This window comes from Myxocyprinus asiaticus, chromosome 42, assembly GCF_019703515.2.
Source record: "Myxocyprinus asiaticus isolate MX2 ecotype Aquarium Trade chromosome 42, UBuf_Myxa_2, whole genome shotgun sequence".
NCBI classification, from domain to species: Eukaryota; Metazoa; Chordata; class Actinopteri; order Cypriniformes; family Catostomidae; genus Myxocyprinus; species Myxocyprinus asiaticus.
Window position 1 is genome coordinate 20,947,944 of NC_059385.1, and position 20,892 is coordinate 20,968,835.

The 20,892-nt window shown below is 40.3% G+C and overlaps 1 protein-coding gene and 1 long non-coding RNA gene across 3 annotated transcripts in view; both read left to right on the forward strand.

The window, feature by feature from the left end:
• The first annotated feature begins 127 nt into the window (after positions 1-127).
• The window catches only part of LOC127432407 (transforming acidic coiled-coil-containing protein 1-like), a 53,255-nt gene continuing 32,490 nt past the window's right edge, over positions 128-20,892 (forward strand). The window contains exon 1 of one of the 2 annotated variants that reach the window (XM_051683455.1): positions 128-290. In XM_051683455.1, coding sequence (XP_051539415.1) covers positions 229-290 — 62 coding nt within the window. In that variant the 5' untranslated portion in view covers positions 128-228. Of the gene's footprint in view, positions 291-9,451; positions 9,663-20,892 lie in introns of those variants that run through there. The other variant, XM_051683453.1, reaches the window with a different exon arrangement.
• Positions 19,956-20,801, forward strand: LOC127432410 (uncharacterized). Its single transcript, XR_007895744.1, has 2 exons — positions 19,956-20,063; positions 20,604-20,801. It is a non-coding gene; the product is annotated as an uncharacterized LOC127432410 (long non-coding RNA).

A 20,892-nucleotide genomic window follows, 5' to 3' on the forward strand; every position in this document is an offset into this window, starting at 1 on the left:
ATAGCCACCGGGAAGTTCATTTCCCATTTATCCGTCTGGAATATGCGCCAACATATTACAAAACACCCCCCTTTCCATACCGAGTCATGAACTGCCCTCCCATCCTCCGCCAAGAATTCCACACAGCCAATGTACGCAACACCATTACCTCAAGTCAAGACTTACGAGACTTTTAGCCTCTCCTTTTAAATCGGGACGTTCCGCTACTTGAGGACGTTTCCATTATTTATGAACACTGGAAAAAGAACTTTGCGTGAAGTCCGATGTCCAACCGTTGACGTTCATTCGAGGTAAGGAAGCGTTCTTATTCCAAAGGAATTTTACTGTTTCCTTTTTTCTTACCTCGAGGGAATTGGTCGTCTTGTTGAACATGAAGCCGGTGATATCATAGCACTGTTAGTAGAACAGAGCTGCTTGAGTCCGATAGTCAAATTATTAATGTAAGACTTTCTGAATGTCAGAGGTTTCAGACGTATGAGTGCTCAGCTTAACGAAACATGAAACAGGTACAAAAGTTAAAACGTGCACATGTGTCCCTTTAAAACTCAGTGGAATGTTTCAATTGTTTCCTCAATTTTTATCACAAAATTCTGTAAACGGAATAGGTGCTGAATCGTCTGGGGGGGCACTTTAAGAGCACTTTACACAGAGGGCATTTTTGCATTCTGTTGCGCTACTTTTTTTTTTTTTTTTGCGTAAGACGGACGTCTTTGGCCCTTGCGTCGCGTTCCTCGCGTTGAAGGTGAAAAGCGCGTCCCGAGACCTCTACGTTCTGTTTCGTTGCGTTGCGCTCCGTCTATGTGTGTGTGAACGCATGAACGTGTCTTGTGTGAACGGCCCCTCGGCGGGTTTTAAAATTTAGTTCAGCTGCTCAGCTTTCACCAGCTCCTGCTCATACGTGTTGCATCCCATTAAATCTCGATGGAATGTTCGCTTCTTAAAATCTGAACATGCGAACGGCTGCAACACCTGAGAACGGAACAGCTCAGTGTTTGTGTGCTGACAGACCTTTGACTTGGTTTTCGCGGGCTTACTTCGTTCAGTCTCGAGCTGTGCTGTGTTAAGTGTCAGCCCTTTCATATCTAAAACATTCATATTCTTTTAAAAACATACTTTAAGTAGCAAGGTGGTTTATTTAGGGTCTTATTTCTTGGCTGTCTGTTTTATATGAGAAAAAGATTGTAGAAGCAAAACAATACACTACTTCCGTGGAAACGGACACTCAGGTCACCTTGTTTGAATTCATTACTACGTATTTGTTGCCCAAAATTGGTACTGTTGTTTTCACACTTTTGCCAAGAGAGTTGCTGGGACTTACACACTTCAGTGCACAAATTTTATAATCCTAACTTAAGTCTAGATCCTGCGTTCCTTTCATAGTCACATGTAGGGTTGCCACCCGTCCCATAAAATACGGGATCGTCCCGTATTTAAAGATAAAATGATGCCTCCGATTTGTCCCGTATTTAAGCTGGTCAGAAGGCGTCACGGTGAAATCGTTCCAGTTCACCAATTTAACATTGATATAAGTTGGAAAATTTGCCAACGGTGGGTAAGGGACCGTCTGAAAAGTCCACACATTGTGCTAAAACGTGCTAATAATGTGGAGGGTGTGGTAAGGGACCGTCTGAAAAGTCCGCAAATGGTGTTAAAACTGTGGAGTTTTTTCTATATAAATGTTCAAAAAGATCAAAAATGTATGAATACAACCATAAAGACAAGTACAGGTGAAGGAAAAAAATAAACAAAATAAATAAAAATCCAAATCCAAAATGTATACATAAATAAGATAAAGAAGACAAATAATCGAAAAAAATTTAAATGAATATATTTTTAACATATATGATGTATTTTTTTTTTTTTATAAGTCATGGGTCAGGAAAGTTCTCATTTTAGCATATAAGAAAGGATATAACATTTGTATTAATAACGCATATTAACTCAATGCATTTATTGCTAAAACTGTGGGGGATGTGGTTAGGGGCCGTGAGCCCCACGGGATCTTTAATGACCCTTTACACTATGGTAATTAAGCAGTTATAAATAATTCTATATATTTTTGCAATTTTGCCATTATTATTATTTTTTGTTACACTGTTCAGAAGAGAGTGGTTGAGGAATACTAAAGAGGTGTGGGCACAACTCCAGAAAAAGGATGAGGTAATGGAGGTGGAAAGAGGTCCTGGGTCACTAAAGACCCAAGGTATGTGTTAAATGGGTTAAATGAATAGTTCATCCAAATATGAAAATGAAGTCATCATTTACTCACCCTCATGTCATTTCAAACCCATATGATTTTCTTACACAAAAGGAGATTTTGAAGAATGTTCACGCTGCTTGTTTCCATGAGTCAGAATATATTAAACACATTAAAACATGCAAGAACCAGTGGTGTTCGGCAAACTGATAGTCTTACCTGGCACAACGTGTCTTCGCGCACTAAAGTTTGAAGATGTTCAAGCGCAAACTAGATTTTGTGTTCCATCAAAGAAAAAACTATTTTAGAATGACATGAGTGTGAGTAAATGATGCAAATTTTAGTTTTGGGAGAACTATTCCTTTTAACATGGTCAGTCACATGTAGACCTCATAAGACCTCTCCTTTGCAGTCACTGCTGAAAATGTATCTCTGCTTCATCCACTTATGCAAAGTTCAATTTACTCTGTAGTCTCATACAAAAAGAGACATACAAAAGTCCTGCACAACCCACATTTGGAAAGCACAAGTCAGAGACCCTCCCATTTGTATAAAGGGCTCACTGTTGACTGCTTAGAAGATTTCTCACATAGTTTTCAAACAAGACTGTGAAATGAAATTGAGTAACTGGTATGGGAAATTCCATATGGCACTTTGACTGTAGTTTTGTCATTAACAACATGTAATTCAAAAATGTCTCATTTTTAGTGACCATCTGCTTCAAAAATACAGAGCCTTGCATATGGATTGCATCATCTTAGCTTGGTTTTCTCTCTCGCGTGCGCTCTCCATGCCATTTATTTCCCTCTTTCTGGTATTTTCATGTTTCTTGAGGCTGGGAGAAGTATGATGTCATACCTAAAAACATTAATTGCTCGAAAATGTGTAGTCATGTGCCCATCAGTTGAGTTACAACAATGGAGGGTGAAACTTTAGCACTAGTTTACTCTTTTGAATCAGAAGTGGAGAAAAATCTGTCATGCTCAGATGCTTATAGTGCAGTGGACTATGTAATCACCCCTTGTGGAAAGAGAATATGGAAAGATGTTGAGTCAACAGAGGGAAGTTTCCCAGCCTGAGATTGCTCATGGTTCTGTGCCTCTGAAAAGAGAGTAGACAACTCATTGAAATCTGACTGAAGAGAATTTGACATGTTCTGGCATGTACTCGTTTCATGTTCTACTTGTTGCATGGTAACTAGTTAACAGATTTGTGAGATAATGCTTAGTCTAATATTTTGATTATTTTCAACTATGTTATGAAGGATTTCATAACACAGTTGTCTTTATGTGGTATCAAACTGGGTTCCTAATTAAATGTCTTATTGCTAAAAGCAAAATGGCTTTAAGTAGTTTTTAAAGTATGTTTGATGTCCACTAGCCCTTTATGTGCTTTTTAATTTCTACAAAGGGGAGTTTCTTCACCATTGTTTTTTCTGGCTTGATGTGCACCACTCTTCGCCTGCTTGCTCTCTTTCCCCACAAGAGGTCAATGTTAACCAAATAACGCTATCTCAAGCTTTCAATAAACTGCAAAAAATCCAATAGTTCTATAATATGTTTTTAACATTGTGCATGCTTTCTAATTGAGATGGCCTCTCTATGCAGGGAGTGTCGATAAAAAATTAGTCATTCAAAATGTATGTTACCTAATGTAGTCTTTACAAAATCTTCTTAACAAGAACCATATATACCATAACTTTGATGTTCAGGCGAAAGGTCTGGAGCACTGTTTGAACTTTCAGTATATTTAGCTTATACACATATTTTAAATTGGCTCACTATCCATGTATGTTACTATGGACACACAAAAGAGCACACTGAAGCTAGCATAACCATTCAACATGCACAAAGTAACACCTAGTACACAGACTATCATGTAAGTGTAACGGTCATAAAAAAGGAAACTTTTAAGGAATAGTACACCCTGAGATGGAAGTCAGCTGGGGCACCCTCGTTTGGGGAGTGGTGCGGGGAGATGGGCGGGGTGGCGGCGTTCGAGAAGATGATTTTTAGAGGGCTGGGAAAATGGGATTTGTTTGTCAGGAAGTGGGGTGGATATTTGGCTTTTTTGGAGGGTTCTTGGGGAGGGGCAGTGGAGAGGGATTTGTAGTTTAGTTGGGTATGTGTATTCTTGATGTTTGAAAGTATATCTTTTTGTTTTAATGTTTTTTTTTTATTTTTTATGTTCTAATTGTTGGTGACCACTGTAGTGCATTTGTGTCGGGTGGGGGGTGTGGGGGAATGTTTGGGGGGAGGGGTTTAATGTACAGTTGTGCTCAAAAGTTTGCATACCCTGGCAGAAATTGTGAAATTTTGGCATTGATTTTGAAAATATGACTGATCATGCAAAAAAAAACTGTTTTTTATTTAAGGATAGTGATCATATGAAGCAATTTATTATCACATAGTTGTTTGGCTCCTTTTTAAATCAAAATGATAACAGAAATCACCCAAATGGCCCTGATCAAAAGTTTACATACCCTTGAATGATTGGCCTTGTTACAGACACACAAGGTGACACACACAGGTTTAAATGGCAATTAAAGGTTAATTTCCCACACCTGTGGATTTTTAAATTGCAATTAGTGTCTGTGTATAAATAGTCAATGAGTTTGTTAGCTCTCACATGGATGCACTGAGCAGGCTAGATACTGAACCATGGGGAGCAGAAAAGAACTGTCAGAAGACCTGCATAACAGGTAACCTCAGGAGAAATACAGGCTGCTCTGGAAAAAGATGGTGTGGTTGTTTCAAGGAGCACAATACTTGTTGACCCCTCTCCAAACATAGTGCTTATGGTTGTGACCATAAAGCTCTATTTTGGTCTCGTCACTGCTGTGAGGCGTGTCAAGGTGTTGTCGGGCATATTGTAACCGGGCTTTTTTGTGGCATTGGTGCAGTAAAGGCTTCTTTCTGGCAACTCAACCATGCAGCAAATTTTTGTTCAAGTATCGTCGTATTGTGCTCCTTGAAACAACCACACTGTCTTTTTCCAGAGCAGCCTGTATTTCTCCTGAGGTTACCTGTGGGTTTTTCTTTGTATCCCGAACAATTATTCTGGCGGTTGTGGCTGAAATCTTTCTTGGTCTACCTGACCTTGGCTTGGTATCAAGAGATCCCCAAATTTTCCACTTCTTAATAAGTGATTGAACAGTACTGATTGGCATTTTCAAGGCTTTGGATATCTTTTTATATCCTTATCCATCTTTATAAAGTTCCATTACCTTGTTACGCAGGTCTTTTGACCATTCTTTTCTGCTCCCCATGGCTCAGTATCTATCCTGCTCAGTGCATCCACATGAGAGCTAACAAACTCATTGACTATTTATACACAGACACTAATTGCAATTTAAAAATCCACAGGTGTGGGAAATTAACCTTTAATTGCCATTTAAACCTGTGTGTGTCACCTTGTGTGTCTGTAACAAGGCCAATCATTCAAGGGTATGTAAACTTTTGATCAGGGCCATTTGGGTGATTTCTATCATTATGATTTAAAAAGGAGCCAAACAACTATGTGATGATAAATGGCTTCATATGATCACTATCCTTAAATAAAAGACAGTTTTTTTTTTTTTTTTTGTGCATGATCAGTCATATTTTCAAAATCAATGCCAAAATTTCACAATTTCTGCCAGGATATGCAAACATTTGAGCACAACTGTATATAATTGATTCCATATTTTATGTTATGTTTGTATGATTTATGTATGGAATCAATAAAAACTGTTAATAACAAAAAGGAATAGTACACCCTAAATTGAAAATTTTCTCATCTTTACTCGTCCTTATGCCATCCCGAATGTGTATGACTTTCTTTCTTCTGCAGAACACAAATTAGGATTTTTAGACAAATAACACAGCTCTGTAGGTCCATACAATGCAAGTGAATGGTGGCCAGAACATTGAAGCTCAATAAAGCACATAAAGGCAGCATAAAAGTAATCCATACGACTCCAGTGGTTAAATCCATATCTTCAGAAGCTATGATAAGTGTGGTTGAGAAACAAATCAATATTTAATCCTTTTTTATTTAAATCTCATCTTTGACCAGCCCCAACCAGTATGTAGCAATATGTACGAATGCGAATCGCCAAAAACCAAAAGAAGAAGAATGTTGAAGTGAAAGTGGAGATTTATAGATTTTTATTATCCTTTAACCCTAACCCAGTAAAATTTGTGACACTGACACCTACAGTTGAAGTCAGAAGTTTACATACACCTTTACCAAATACATTTAAACTCAGTTTTTCACAATTCCTGACATTTAATCGTAGAAAACATTCCCTGTCTTAGGTCAGTTAGGATCACTACTTTATTTTAAGAATGTGGAATGTCAGAATAATAGTAGAGAGAATTATTTATTTCAGCTTTTATTACTTTCATCACATTCCCAGTGGGTCAGAAGTTTATATACACTTTGTTAGTATTTGGTAACTTTTTGGGTAGCCTTCCACAAGCTTCTCAAAATAAGTTGCTGGAATTTTGGCCCATTCCTCCAGACAGAACTGATGTAACTGAGTCAGGTTTGTAGGCCTCCTTGCTCGCACACACTTTTTCAGTTCTGCCCACAAATTTTCTATTGGATTGAGGTCACGGCTTTGCGATGGCCACTCCTTTTATTCCACAAGTGAAAGCTTCTTACAGTGTATTATTGAGATAAAGTGAGTAATATTCAGCTTGTCATATGATCTCGACTTGCTGCAGCTTATGAATTTGCTCCCAGCAGCAATGTAGAATAAAGCAGCATTTACTCTAAGACTGATATAAGTCATCTCATATGAGGGTACATCATTTTAAACATATTTCTAAAAAAATAAATAAATAAATACTATTCTACTAGTACTTTTGTTTTCTATTTACACTTTAGAAATAAAAAAAAATAAAAAAATACTGAGTGCACTTTTAAAGGGTTAGTTCACCCAAAAATGTAAATTCCTTCATTATTTACTTACTCTCATGATATCCCAGGTGTGTATGACTTTCATTTTTCACCAGGACACACTTGGAAAAAAAAAAAAAGAAAAATATCTCAGTTCAGTAGGTCCTTAAAATGCAAGTGGACGGTGATCTAGCTTTTGAAGCTCCAAAAAGAACAGATAGTCAGCATAAACATCATCCATACTACTTCAGTGGTTAAATTAATGTCTTCCAAAGCAATACGATTGCTTTTGGTGCAAAAAAGATCAATATTTAAGTACTTTTTAACTATATACCAACTTTATTGTGACGTAATAGCATTGGCACGTGAGAACTGACGCACGTGCTACACACCCAGAAGAGCAGCGCAGTTTACAACTGAGTAGAAGGAACGTTGTACAGAAGCTTCGTTGGCTTTGGTTTAGATCTGTATTTGTTTCTGTTTCTTTACTCACAATGGTATGTTTGTGTGCTTATCCTGGATGTCTCAGCCGAGGGGAGAATGTGGGATTACGGCCATATCATGGCAACACGAATACGTCACACGGGAGACAGCATGAACTCCACCCTCTCATGAAGCTTACCGGAAGCGATGGTTTATAGTTAAAAAGTACTTAAATATTTATCTTTTTCACACCAAAAGTGATTGTATCACTTTAGAAGACATAAATTGAACTGCTGGAGTCGTATGGTTGACGTTTATGCTGACTGTCTGTTCTTTTTGGAGCTTCAAAGGAGAAATCTCCATTCACTTGCAATTTAAGGACCTACTGAGCTAAGATATTTTTCTATTTTCCTTCAAATGTGTTCTACTGAAGAAAGAAAATCATACACACCTGAGATATCATGAGGGTGAGTAAATGAAAATCCCTTTAATTATTCTGTGATGCATGCATGTCATTGTGAGGCTATACTGAGGCATCCTCGTTGTTAAGAAACCAATGAACGAACTGTATCTCAGAGTTGAGTTGAACTCAGAACAGTACAGTGTCAACAAAAGCAGTGTAAATTCTGAAGATGTGTGTAAAAATGTGACAGGTACATGTGAGTGGAACCTTGAAACTTCTTTAAAAACCTTTCTCTTATTCTGCATTTTCCTGAAGACAAATGTTGACCCTAAATTATAGACTGTTTGCAACTTTGCATACTGTTGTAATTGTAGAGGATCTTGTAGGCACTGACATTATGTAATGTTTGTTCATCTGAATGCTCTCCCACTTTACCTGGCAAGGTGCTAACTTGTTCAGTCAAAGGAATTGTTCATCCAAAAAATGAAAAATCTCATTATTTACTCACTCTGATGTTGTTCCAAGCCTGTCTGACTGGGCCCACTAAAGGGCCTGAGCAAACTTCCAAGTGGGCCTTGTGATGTTTAAAATAATTTAATAAGCTGTAATATAAAAATCTAACTAGCTATAATAAATAATAAAAAAATAATAATAATAAAAAAAAGAAACACTAAAAACCAAGTAATCTGACATCATATTTCTAATTTTTATTGAAGAACACACAGTTTGTGAAACGTCTGGCATCACAATGAATCACAAGTGCCTTAGATCCAAAAGGATTGAGAACAATTGTTTCAAAACTTTAAAACTTGCTTTTAAAACTTTAAAACACACACACAAATGCTAAATGCATTTAGACATAAATTTCATAGACTTTGCATGTAGAAAGCTATCAGTAATTTTAACTATATGCTTTTGCATGCTTATCTGTCCAGATCTCTAACAAGCCTACCATCCCAAGTACTGCTGTCCTTACTTTAACTTCCCAGTCATTTCACATGCAAGCCATTTTTAGAAAATCAAACGTTATACATTACCTTGATATGGTTTTAAAAAAGGACAACTAATCAGATTTGACCCATTTATGTTGTGACCTTTAATTAGACTGTCTCAGGAGATCACAGCAACATTTTTATGAGATCAGTGCAAATGTTCCGGCTATAGTTGCATACACTAAGGAGTTGTTAACAATGTTGAACTTTGGCCAAGACAATGCATTAACGCCTGTTCTGAAAAACATGATCACTTTAGATCTTCAATGCAGGTCCATTCAGAACAAGATGAGATAAACAGCATAGATGCCTTATGATTATCCCACCCAACCAGCGTTCTGTGGAATGTCTCACATCGGAATGACAGCTTGTGTGTGTGTGTGTGTGTGTGTGTGCATGTTTGGAGGTCATGAGTAGTAGCTGTGCATTTGCTACTGTAAGGGTGTGTTTCTGTGTATGTGTGTGAGCTTAGGTGGGAGGGGCCAGAAAGAGAGAGGTGGAGTTAAAGTGCAGTGCAGAAACAAGCTGTTTCTGCATTTCTGTACAGATACACTTTGCACCGTCACTGTTGGAACACTGAACTGTAAGACTGTAAGCCAAGATGAGCCCATCTCACCTGCTTGGACCACCACAGCCATATACTTGAGCACTTAGACCCACACACACCATCTTACACACTCTGTAGACAGACTGACAGCATGGGGGGATCCCAGAGCAAGAAGGGCAATGTGACAAACTCCCTAAAGCAGAAGAGCGTTAGCACGTAAGTGTAAAAGTATTACTTTTGTTTTCTTGTAATTCATTATTGAATTCAATAGGTTGGTTACTATTCTGATGTGTATTATTTGCATTAAGAGGATAAGACGTCTGTCATTATGCATGGTCATGTAAAAAGCAGTCAGTTCCTTGATGTCATTATACCTGTTTGTTTCAAGAACAGATGGCACTTTGCCAGAGTTATTGTGTCATATGGTTTGTTTGCTAACACTTCCTGGTGTAAATTGTGATAGCAAAGGTGTGGCCTTGATGCTTTATTCCCCTGAAGTAGAATTCTTGGAACTGACACTCGTTTCTATGCAGTTTTTGCATTTAAAATAGACCTGTGATTATAGTAACTATTCGTCACTTAGACTGGACTAGTTTCAAGAAATGCATTTTACTGTAAATGTAATTTTCTCTTGTGTATTATCATACTTTGTCTGTGAAAAGCAAACTGTGGCTCATGTGCAAATAATCCCACTCCTTTAAAGTACATTGAAATGTCACAGGAATTTATTTTCAATGACAGAAGTCTAGCCTATTTGAAACCCCTTTATTTACTGGTGGAGTTACTGTATGTCATATACAGTAATATTGCTGTTTTGTGACAAAAAGTATTGTAGTGTCTTGTAGTGCTACCTTAAAGGAATAGTTCACCCAAAAATAAAACAATTCTTAAATCATTTACTCCCTCATGCCATCCCAGGTGTGTATGACTTTCTTTCTTCTGTAAATCACAAATGAAGTATTGTATGAGAAAATCTCAGCTCTGTAGGTCCGTACAATGCAAATGAATGGTGGACAGAACTTTCAAGCTCCAAAAAGCACATAAAGACATCATAAAAGTAATCCAGTGGTTTAATCAATATCTTCAGAAGCTATATGATAGGTGTGGGTGAGAAGCAATATTGAAGTCCTTTTTTACTATAAATTCTCTTTCCTGCCCTGTAGGTGGCGATATGCATGAAGAATGCAAATCACCAAAAAAACAAACAAAAAAAAAAAACAACAAAAAAAAACATGAAAGTGAAAGTGGAGATTTATAGTAAAAAGGGACTTAGATATTGATCTGTTTCTCACCCACACCTATCATATCACCTCTGAAGACATGGATTTAACCACTGGAGTCATATGGTTTACTTTTATGCTGCCTTTATATGCTTTTGGGAGCTTCAAAGTTCTAGTCACCATTCACTTGCATTTTATGGACCTACAGAGCTGAGATATTCTTCTAAAAATCTTTGTTTGTGTTCTACAAAGAAACTGATACACATCTGGGATGGCATGAGGGTGAGTAAATGATTTGGGGTGAACTATTCCTTTAAGTCTTGTCTCATAGCATTTGTTCACAGCAGTTCACCCAAAATAGAAAATTCTGTCATAATTTACTCACTCTCTTGTTGTTCCAAACTTGTATGCCTTTCTTCCTTCTGTAGAACACAAGAAAGAGGAGATGTTAGGCAGAATGTTAGCCTCAGTGACAATTCACTTTCATTGCATAATGTTTTATTTATTTATTTCTGTACAATGAAAGTGAATGGTGACTGAGGTTGACATCCTGTCATCATCTGGTTACACCACCATCTGCTGGGCCTTAAATGTGCACAAATGAAACATCAGCTAGTCATCAGTTAGGCTTGATGATTAGATTAGATTTACAGTCCTGAACTCGTACTGAATGCCAATATCCTCTCTTTAGTAAGCTCAGTTTGGCATGTGGCACAATTTGTGTAGCTTCTTTGCATATGCAAATGAATGGATGATTCATAATCTCTTCATGTGCGGGTGGTTATGGTGCTTTTGATTAACCATGTGAACCATGTTTAGTGTTTGTGGGAAATTTTCCTTATGTGACCCACTAGTTCATTAAATTTGTGCTTAAATTGAATTGGAATCAGAAACATCATTAGACACATGATGCATCTGATTTCTGTAGGTTCAGTTTACAGTGCTTTTATGGCTTAGATCCCATCAGGATTTGGCTAAGATGTACATAAAAGTTTAACAGGTCTAACTTTGCAGGTTCTATACTGTGAAGTGTTTGTTGTACAAACAAAGAAACACTCCTTCATACTGGTAGTGATTCTCAGAAGGATGCTGAGAATGTTATCATTTTCCCAGAGCGCAGGTCAGAGATGTCAAACATAGTCATTGTTTATAACTGGGTCATTTCTGTCTGGTTTAAAGTTAGCAATAGGCCTGTTTGTGCTTTTTGTCAGAGAAAGAATGTTCATTCAAATAAACATTCCTCCCTCTCTCTCTTTTAAAGAAATGCTAATAAGGGCATTCTTTCTGATTAATATTTATTTCAGTTTTTTTGGTGGGGTTGAGGGAGGCGAGGTGTTGCTTTGGGTTGTGGGTTAGAGGGTCACAGCTGAAATTATATTCTGTATTTTTTTGCATGTGATTTAGGATGTACATCTATGGACAATGGCATGCTTGTGTTAAAGGGATAGTTGAAAAATTGTAATTCTGACATCATTTACTCAACCTTATGTTGTTCCAAACCCATTTGACTTTCTTTCTTGCATGGAACACAGAAGATGTAAGGCATAATATTAAGCCGGGCATACACGGTGCGAGTTCTGACACTCGGGAGGTCGTGAGCCTCTGCACACGTTACGAGTCAGTTTATCTGATAATCGTACAGGTGCAGTCGTACACGACACGACTTTACGACCTGGCGAATTCCAGAGCAATCGAATTTCGCGCTAGCCAGAGGAGGACATTGCTTTCGTTCCTTGCAGCTTGTGATTTAGAAATAAAAAAAGAAGACTGGCATGGCCTGGGGCTGCATTAGCTGAAAACTCATCTGCAGATTTAAAAAAATTAAATAAATAATAAATATGGATAATTATTACAAATGCTGTCCAACATTTGACAGATTCAGATTTCATGACTGCATACATCAATCATAACTTCAGTGTGTTGTTGCCAGTTACTGCATGATAATAAAGGGCACAAAATGTACAAGATTAAAAAGAAAGTGCAGAAAATTCACCATTTCTGTTGGTTATACTTGGTTTAATTTTAGCGCAAACATGACATTTAGTGCAGAATTCGGAGTTATTTTAGTTGAGTAGGCTACCTGTATTATTCAGCTGTAGATGTAGGCTACTCCGTCTCATCTGTGTCACTGCTTGCATGTTGATAGCAGTTACTCTAAAGAAGATCTGTGAGGTCTTGTCCATGTGAATGTGATTTAAATCCACACACAGCAAAAATAAAAAATATTTTTTTAGCGCTGCCTTTAATTGGCAGAACTTTCAACCTAGAAGTCTTCTGTTTCACTAGACATGCACTTGGAGAGTTAAAAAAAAATTCTATCACATATCCACTATCATGTGCATATACAATTATAACAGATGCTATATCCCCCTAAATGTCGCCCTAGAACTGAAACAAATGCAAGGATGATGAATAAAAATAGACCATGACGGAAATGTTAAAAGTCTGTCAGAGTGATAAAGATTGTTTTCTAGCACAACCCGCATGGCAAATGATTTGTTTGAAGAGCAGAGAACAGCATGGCATTTCTGTAGAATCATTCCCAGTGATGTGGTCGTGAATAATATGGGAAAACACAGTTTTAACATGACCATTTTCTCCACACTCAGTTTTCATTAATCGTGTGAGTTGTAGCATCTTCTACTGATTGGTCAACTTAAGGTAGATCGCCAAATCGACTCGTTCAACCGCACACAGCTCACAAATTCAAGCCGAGAGCACCCACATTTTTTAGACAGTTTTAAAAATTATAGGGAGGTCATGAGCTGCTCGTAAGCCATTCGGCTCCTCTCATAATTCTTCTCACACGATGCGAGCCGCGACCACACAAGCACCAACGATTTCCACGTGATCTCTCCCGACTGGAAAAAAATCGGTTGGGAGCTCGCACGACAGCGAAAATCACACCATGTACGCCCGCCTTTGGGGCTGACAGCCTCAATCACCATTCACTTTCGTTGTCGGGAAAAAGATTTAATGAAAGTAAATGGTGACTGAGGCTAACATAGTATCAGTTGTACAGGATTGGAACAACATGAGGGTGAGTAAAGGATGACAGAATTTTATTTTTGGGTCAACTATCCCTTTGATAGATTAGTGGGGAAATGCCTCAAGACGGCTTTTATTAAATTAAAAAACAATATATGTTAAATAAATAGGGAAAGTTATAAACTGTAAAAATAATTTAGCCTTTTAGTTATCATAACTTTGAGAGTTATAATAACTGCCCTAGATTGATCTTATTGAGATAACTCAGTTATTCAAATTTTTTGAAGGCTGAACGTCCTGGTTACTTTCGTAACCTCCGTTCCCTGATGGAGGGAACGAGAAGTTGTGTCGATGTAGTGTCACTAGGGGTCACTCTTGGGAGCCCCAAACACCTCTGCTTTTTTGAAAAAAGGCCACTGAGAACTGGCGAGTGGAATTTGCATGCCACTCCCTCGGACATATGGGTATAAAAGGAGCTGGTATGCAACTACTCATTCAGGTTTTGTGCTGAGGAGCCGAGACCAGGTCCCGGCCATTTCAGCGGGTAGTTCAGCGTTGTGGCAAGAGGGACACAATGTCTCATTCCCTCCATCAGGGAACGGAGGTTACGAAAGTAACCAGGATGTTCCCTATCTGTCACTCACTCGACATTGTGTCGATGTAGTGACACTAGGGGTCCATATACAAAACGCCACAACTAGCTGAGCTGTGTTGCATGAACTGGCGGTGTGTGACAGGCAGACTGCTGTGTGCCTCGTAGCCAGCGCACCAAGCCATCACGTAACCTCCTCATATTTGTGTCGAACGGTCCATCAGGAAAAAGTCGATTGCCCAACTATAGGGACAGGCTAGCCCAGCCGAGGCCTCTTTTCCCTCTCTTTTCTCCCCAAAAAGAGTGGAATTTGTTAACTGACTGGAAGCCATAAGTGTCTGCGTCGGGGGGCGTCCCTCCCAAGGGGAAGACTCCGCGGAGACCTCACCCCGCCCAAAAGGGGGGGGGGGGTATTTTGAGTGGAATATTTCACATAGTCTTACCGAGTCTTGTCGGAAGTATGTCATGTGGAGAGGTCCTATGGTAGGTCCTACCCAAAGGGGGAGGAGTTTCTACAGAGTATGGAGACCATGGGCAGAGGGGCCTCTGCCCAAGGAAGATGCAGTTTGCCATCAGGGAAACAATTTTGTGGAAGATATCACATGGGATATCTGGGATGTGCTGGCCTTCAGGGAATCAGCACATGTGGAGCATCTACCTCAGTACAGGGGCTCATTAGTGCACGTACTGGGCCAGTCAGCGGGTTTCTCCGCAAACTCAGCTGCCAGAGGGCTAAGGAGGAAAGTCATCCAGGGATCACAGTCTGTGAACACGACTGGGAGTCAAGAGCGCATGTCTTCACCTCAAGGGAGGGGAAAGGTGCTATGCGCAAGTGGTAAACCCAGCCAGTTGTCCCGGAACTTACCTGCTCGTGCCTGCCAATACACGGGACGAGACCGGCTCAACCTGGAGATTGTAGAACCTCGCAAAAGTGTTGGGTGTTGCCCAGCCCACTGCTCTGCAGATGTCTGCCAAAGAGGCGCCACTGGCCAGGGCCCAGGAGGCTGCCACACTCCTGGTGGAGTGGGCTCGTAACCCCGCAGAGGGCGATCCTCTGTTTGGAGACAGCGCTTCCTTTCCGCTGTCCACCAAAGCAAACAAAGAGCTGCTCGGAGCTTCTAAGGCTCTGCGTGCAATCCATATAGATGTGTAAAGCTTGCACTGGACACAGCAACGCCAAGGCTGTCGCGAGGAGCGTGAGATCTGAGAACCATGTCTGGGTGGGCCAGTAGGGTGCTACTAGGATGACCTGCTCCTCGTCCTCCCTGACCTTGCACAGGGTCTGTGCAAGTAGGCTCACTGGGGGAAATGTGTATTTGTGTAGTCCAGGGGGCCAGCTGTGTGCCAGCACATCTATACCGAGGGGTGCCTCGGTCAGGGCGTACCAAAGCGGGCAGTGGGAGGTTTCCCGGGAAGCAAACAGGTCTACCTGTGCTCGAACGAATCGACTCCAAATCAGCTGGACCACCTGAGGGTAGAGTCTCTGCTCTCCCCTGAGGGTAACATGACATGACAGCGTGTCCGCTGCGGTGTTGAGGTCGCCCGGGATGTGAGTGGCTTGTAGCAACTTGAGGCGCTGCTGACTCCAGAGGAGGAAACGGCGGGCGAGTTGTGACATGCAATGGGAGCATAGACCGCCTTGGCGGTTGATGTACACTACCGATGCTGTGTTGTCCGTCCGGACCAACACGTGCTTGCCCTGGATCAACAGCCGAAACCTCCACAGGGCGAGCAGTACTGCCAACAACTCTAGGCAGTTGATGTGCCAACAAAGCCACGGGCCAGTCCAGGAGCCAGCGGCTGTGTGCCCGTTGCATACGGGGCCCCAGCCCATCTTGGAGACATCTGTTGTAACCACGACACACCTGGAGATCTGCTCTAGGGGAACCCCTGCCCATAGAAATGCAAGGACGGTCCAAGGGCTGAAGAGGTGGTGACAGATCGGCGTGATGGCCACGCGATGTGTCCCGCGGTGCCATGCCCATCTCGGGACTCCAGTCTGAAGCCAGTGCTGAAGTGGTCTCATATGCATCAACCTGAGTGGTGTGGCCACCGCTGAGGATGTCATATGCCCCAGGAGCCTCTGAAAAAGTTTCAGTGGAACCGCTGCTCTCCATCTGAACGGCTTCAGACAGTTCAGCACCGACTGTGCGTGCTCGTTCGTGAGGCGCGCTGTCATCGAGACTGAGTCCAACTCCAGACCGAGAAAAGAGATGCTCTGAACCGGGGAGAGCTTGTTCTTTTCCCAGTTGACCGAGGTGCCGGAGCACGAGGTCCCTGTGTGCGCACAGCAACTCTCAAGAGTGAGCTAGGATTAGCCAGTCGTCGAGATAGTTGAGAATGCGGACGCCCACTTCCCTTAGCGGGGCAAGGGCAGCCTCTGCAACCTTCGTGAAGACGCGAGGGGACAGGGACAAGCCGAAGGGGAGGACATTGTACTGGTACGCCTGGCCTTCGAAGGCAAACCGCAGGAAGGCTCTGTGTCGAGGTAAGACCGAGACGTGAAAGTACACGTCCTTCAGGTCTACCGCCGCAAACCAATCTTGATGCCGGACGCTAGTGAGAATGCGTTTTTGCATCAGCATCTTGAATGGGAGTCTGTGCAAAGCCCGGTTCAGTACTCGCAGGTCCAGGATAGGTCGTAAAAGGTACCCCGAGCCCAAGAACCAATTGTCGAGCCATGAGGGTTCAGGGGAGAGAGGAGGGTTTCACTCTAGCCCAATGCTCGCGGCCGCCCGGGAAAGCATGTCCGTCATTTCCGCGTCAACCTGGGACTGGGCGACCACTCCCGAAGGAGGAAGCCCATTCCGACTGGATGAGCCCGCTCTCCGATGCTGCACTGGATAACTCGTCTTCTTCCCGGGCTCCGAACGAGATGTTGAACTCGCCCTGAGACGAGCCGGCAATCTCATCCAGGTGGTCCCATTGAGGTCCCCAAATTGCCCCCAGTGCTAACCGGCACGGCCTCATACCCATAGGTAGATGGACCGAGGCGGGGAGCCGCTGGGGTGGCTTGCTTTCTTACGAATGCAAGCCGCGACCGCAACGTTGCCATGGTCATGTTCTCGCAGTGAGGACAAGACCCATCCACGAACGATGTCTCCGTGTGGGCAGCGCCCAGACACGAAAGACAGCGATCGTTGCCATCAGAAGTGGAGAGATATCGACCGCAGCCAGGAATAACACACAGACAGAAAGCCATCTTTAAAAAGATGTTTGGTGTGTGCCACTCTTTTAGAAAGAAAATATACTCTTTTTTAAAAAAAAAATTTTATATACTCTTTTAGTTGTTTATGCCGAAGCACCCAGGGGCGTTCTCTGCACTCCACGGGTGCAGAGGGGGAGAAGCCGCTGAAATGCACCGTAGAATCCAGCAGATGAGGTGAATGAACTTTGCGGATGAATTCAGCTTCAATGAATAGAACCGCTCGGCTCTGAAGAGAAAATCTGAATAAGTGGTTGCATACCAGCTCCTTTTATACCCGTATGTCCGGGGGAGTGGCATGCAAATTCCACTCTCCAATTCTCATTGGCCTTTTTTAAAAAAAGCAGAGATGTTTGGGGCTCCCAAGAGTGACCCCTAGTGTCACTACATCGACACAACGTCGAGTGAGTGACAGATAGGGAACTTATAATTTATTGAACTTAAAAAAAAAAACTATTCAGCTGAAATAAAAAATATGAGTCAAAAGAACAACGCACATAACTCTCACATATTTGGATTCCCAGCATGCACTGTCGCATGAATAATTTCGGCAAATTGCAGTGGGGCAGTGGTGGCTCAGAGGTTAAGGCTCTAGGTTACTGACCAGAAGGTTGGGGATTCAAGATACCACTGTTGGGCCCTTGAGCAAGGCCCTTGACCTATGTGCTCCAGGGGCGCCGTATCATGGCTGACCCTGCGCTCTGACCTCAGCTTAGCTGGGATATGTGAAAAAAAGAATTTTACTGTATATATGCAAATGTTTAATGTGTGACAAAAAAATAAAGGCTTCTGGTATGGGACGGTCACACTACATTTTGTGCATCTGAACGCAGGAGGCTGGAAACGTAAGCTCATGCGAAGAAATTTGTACGACGCTGCATAGCAAAGTTCAAGCTTGGTGAACTCTGAACCATAAATTCGTCCAATGAGAGGATGCGTGACCAATAGAAGATTGAAATGTCACACCCTGACCTCTTGGCTCAATACAAAGAATACATATTTTAAAGCTGCATGTTTTATTGTTGCAAGAAAGTGAATAGACAATATATAGTATAATTTTTAATAATTAATAATTTAATGATTAACATTTTTAATAATATTATTTGTTATTTGTTATGTATTATTTACTTACACCAGAAGCCCTACCCAGTGACATCATATCCTGGTTCATTGCGTTGTCTGAAAAAAGAATGTGTGCTCAAAGCCTAGTGTGACCGCCCCTTTACTGTCTTCTCTTTTCTTTTCTTTTTTTTACTGTTTGCTGCTTTTATTTATGCTGTTGGTTGTTGTGTTTGTTTCACTTTCAGTAGTTCGTCATGTAGCAATAATAATAAAAAAAAAAAAGCTTATCTTTTTATTTGATGTGTTTGATGATTGTCTTCTTGACAAACTCAAATTTGAATATGATAAAGGGACCAGACATTTGTCTCTGATAATCAGCTGGCTATTTTTCTTTAATTGGCAGATTTTGTTTTGTTTTTTTACTTCCATCTATGGGATGGCCCAACCTACTTCTATGGTTATCAATAATATTAAATAATACTTTTAGTAATTTAATTTCTATATTCAGTTTAAATAGTAGATTTAACTAAGAAAGTCAAGTTTACTTAAAAAGACATTTAAGCTCATTTAATTTTCCCTCTTAAGCTGGCACAATTTAAAATTTTAAGGCAACAGGAACTTATTTTTTTAAGTTGACCAGCAGATGACCCAGCGCACTGTTTCTGGCGGTTCAGAACAACATTTTTGGAAGGGATTTAATCAAATCTTCAAATGATTTTAAAGTGAGGTGCATTTTAAATGTTCAAAGAAAGTATCAGGAAAAACTGTTCTCTGATCTTCTACATGTGCGCTAATAGTACATGTTGTAAATCAGCAGGTACGATTGTTTTTTTCCTCCAGTATTACACAGTGAATAAAAGCTATTTGACTCTAAAATAACATACTTGTTTTTCACATAGCTTCCTTTATTAAACCACTCATTAGGTTTATTGTACCCATTTGAAGCTATTTTTTTTTTCTATAAATATTCTGTTTTCACACCACGAGGTGGCATTGTGGCATTCAGCAACATTAAGGAGGGAAGAGGTGTGCAAAGCCTTTGCTATTGATTGCTTTGAAGTACTCATGATTGTATTTTTTTTAACTTCTGGAATAGAGTAAAACCTATGGAGACAATATGATGCCTTATATATATATATGCAGCAAAAAAACAAACAAACAAAAAAAAAAAAAGTATTGCAAAAGACAAAGCTGTGTTCAATTGCAAAAAATAATATATGTTGTAAACGAAACCCAAGAATTGAGATCCTTTTTTAAATCTTTTAAAGCAACAGACTTTTGGCATACGTTTTGCAACACTTCTTTTTCTTTGTGTTTCACTTTGCGGAAAGTATTTTTTCTTTGCGATGCTCCTTTTAATGTTCGTGGTACCTCTTTCCCTTTGCACTTCATTATGTTGCACTGTTTTGACATTTCGAGTCTGACGACATCACGTGAGGTGTGGCTTATTCACGAGGTCAAGGACCATGCGCAGTTTACATGCACCATGATGCCTGCTAACTTCAAAACAAGCGGGCGCGATCAGCAGAAATATGTCACTGTGATTTAAGGTTTGTCTCATTTTCTCTCATTTCTAACCAAGAATAATATCACTTAAAGCTCTTGTTTAAGGTGAAAGTCCTGGTTACAGTGCGTTTGTGCTTCATGTAGCTTTTTTAGCAAATATCACAGGCCTGTGTCATTTGATGTTACAGTCTACTATTTTCACCTTAACTAGGTTTAAAAAAAAACTCCTGTTTACATAATGGGAAGTATGTGTTTGTGTCTTGTTTTTAAATGTTATTAATAAAAAAATAAGACATTGATGCAGAAGAACAGCGGTATAGCTATAGAAGTGCCTTTATGAAATAGGAATCACAATTCCTGAAGAACATATACCATAAATACACAAAATTAGATTTTTAAAATTGGTGCAGGAATCGGGTTTCACATTTGTTAATGTATTTGATAAAACACATTATCTTTAGTATATTATATTTATATTTAGTATTCTTTTGTTTGTTATGGCAGACCAGTCTTTTATTACTCTCATAAAATACTATTTCATGTTCAGTGATGATTGACTTATTGGTTCTTGCTATCGTTTTCAGATGTTTCCTCTGTTAACTGCCCATCAACATTGAGCACTTGACTCACCTGCTCTCAAACTCTGTGGTCCCAGTTCCAATACAGGATATATTTTATATGTGTAACATAAGATCAGTAATTCTTCTCTGTGGTGGTTGTCAGACTTTTTAGTAATATTTCCATGTCTTCAAATGAAAGTGTAATAAAACTTGACAAAATTAGCAACACTGTCTTCTTTTGGCTAAATTAAAGGATTAGTGCACTCAAAAATTCTGTCATTGTTTACTCACCCTCATATACAACATGAGAAAT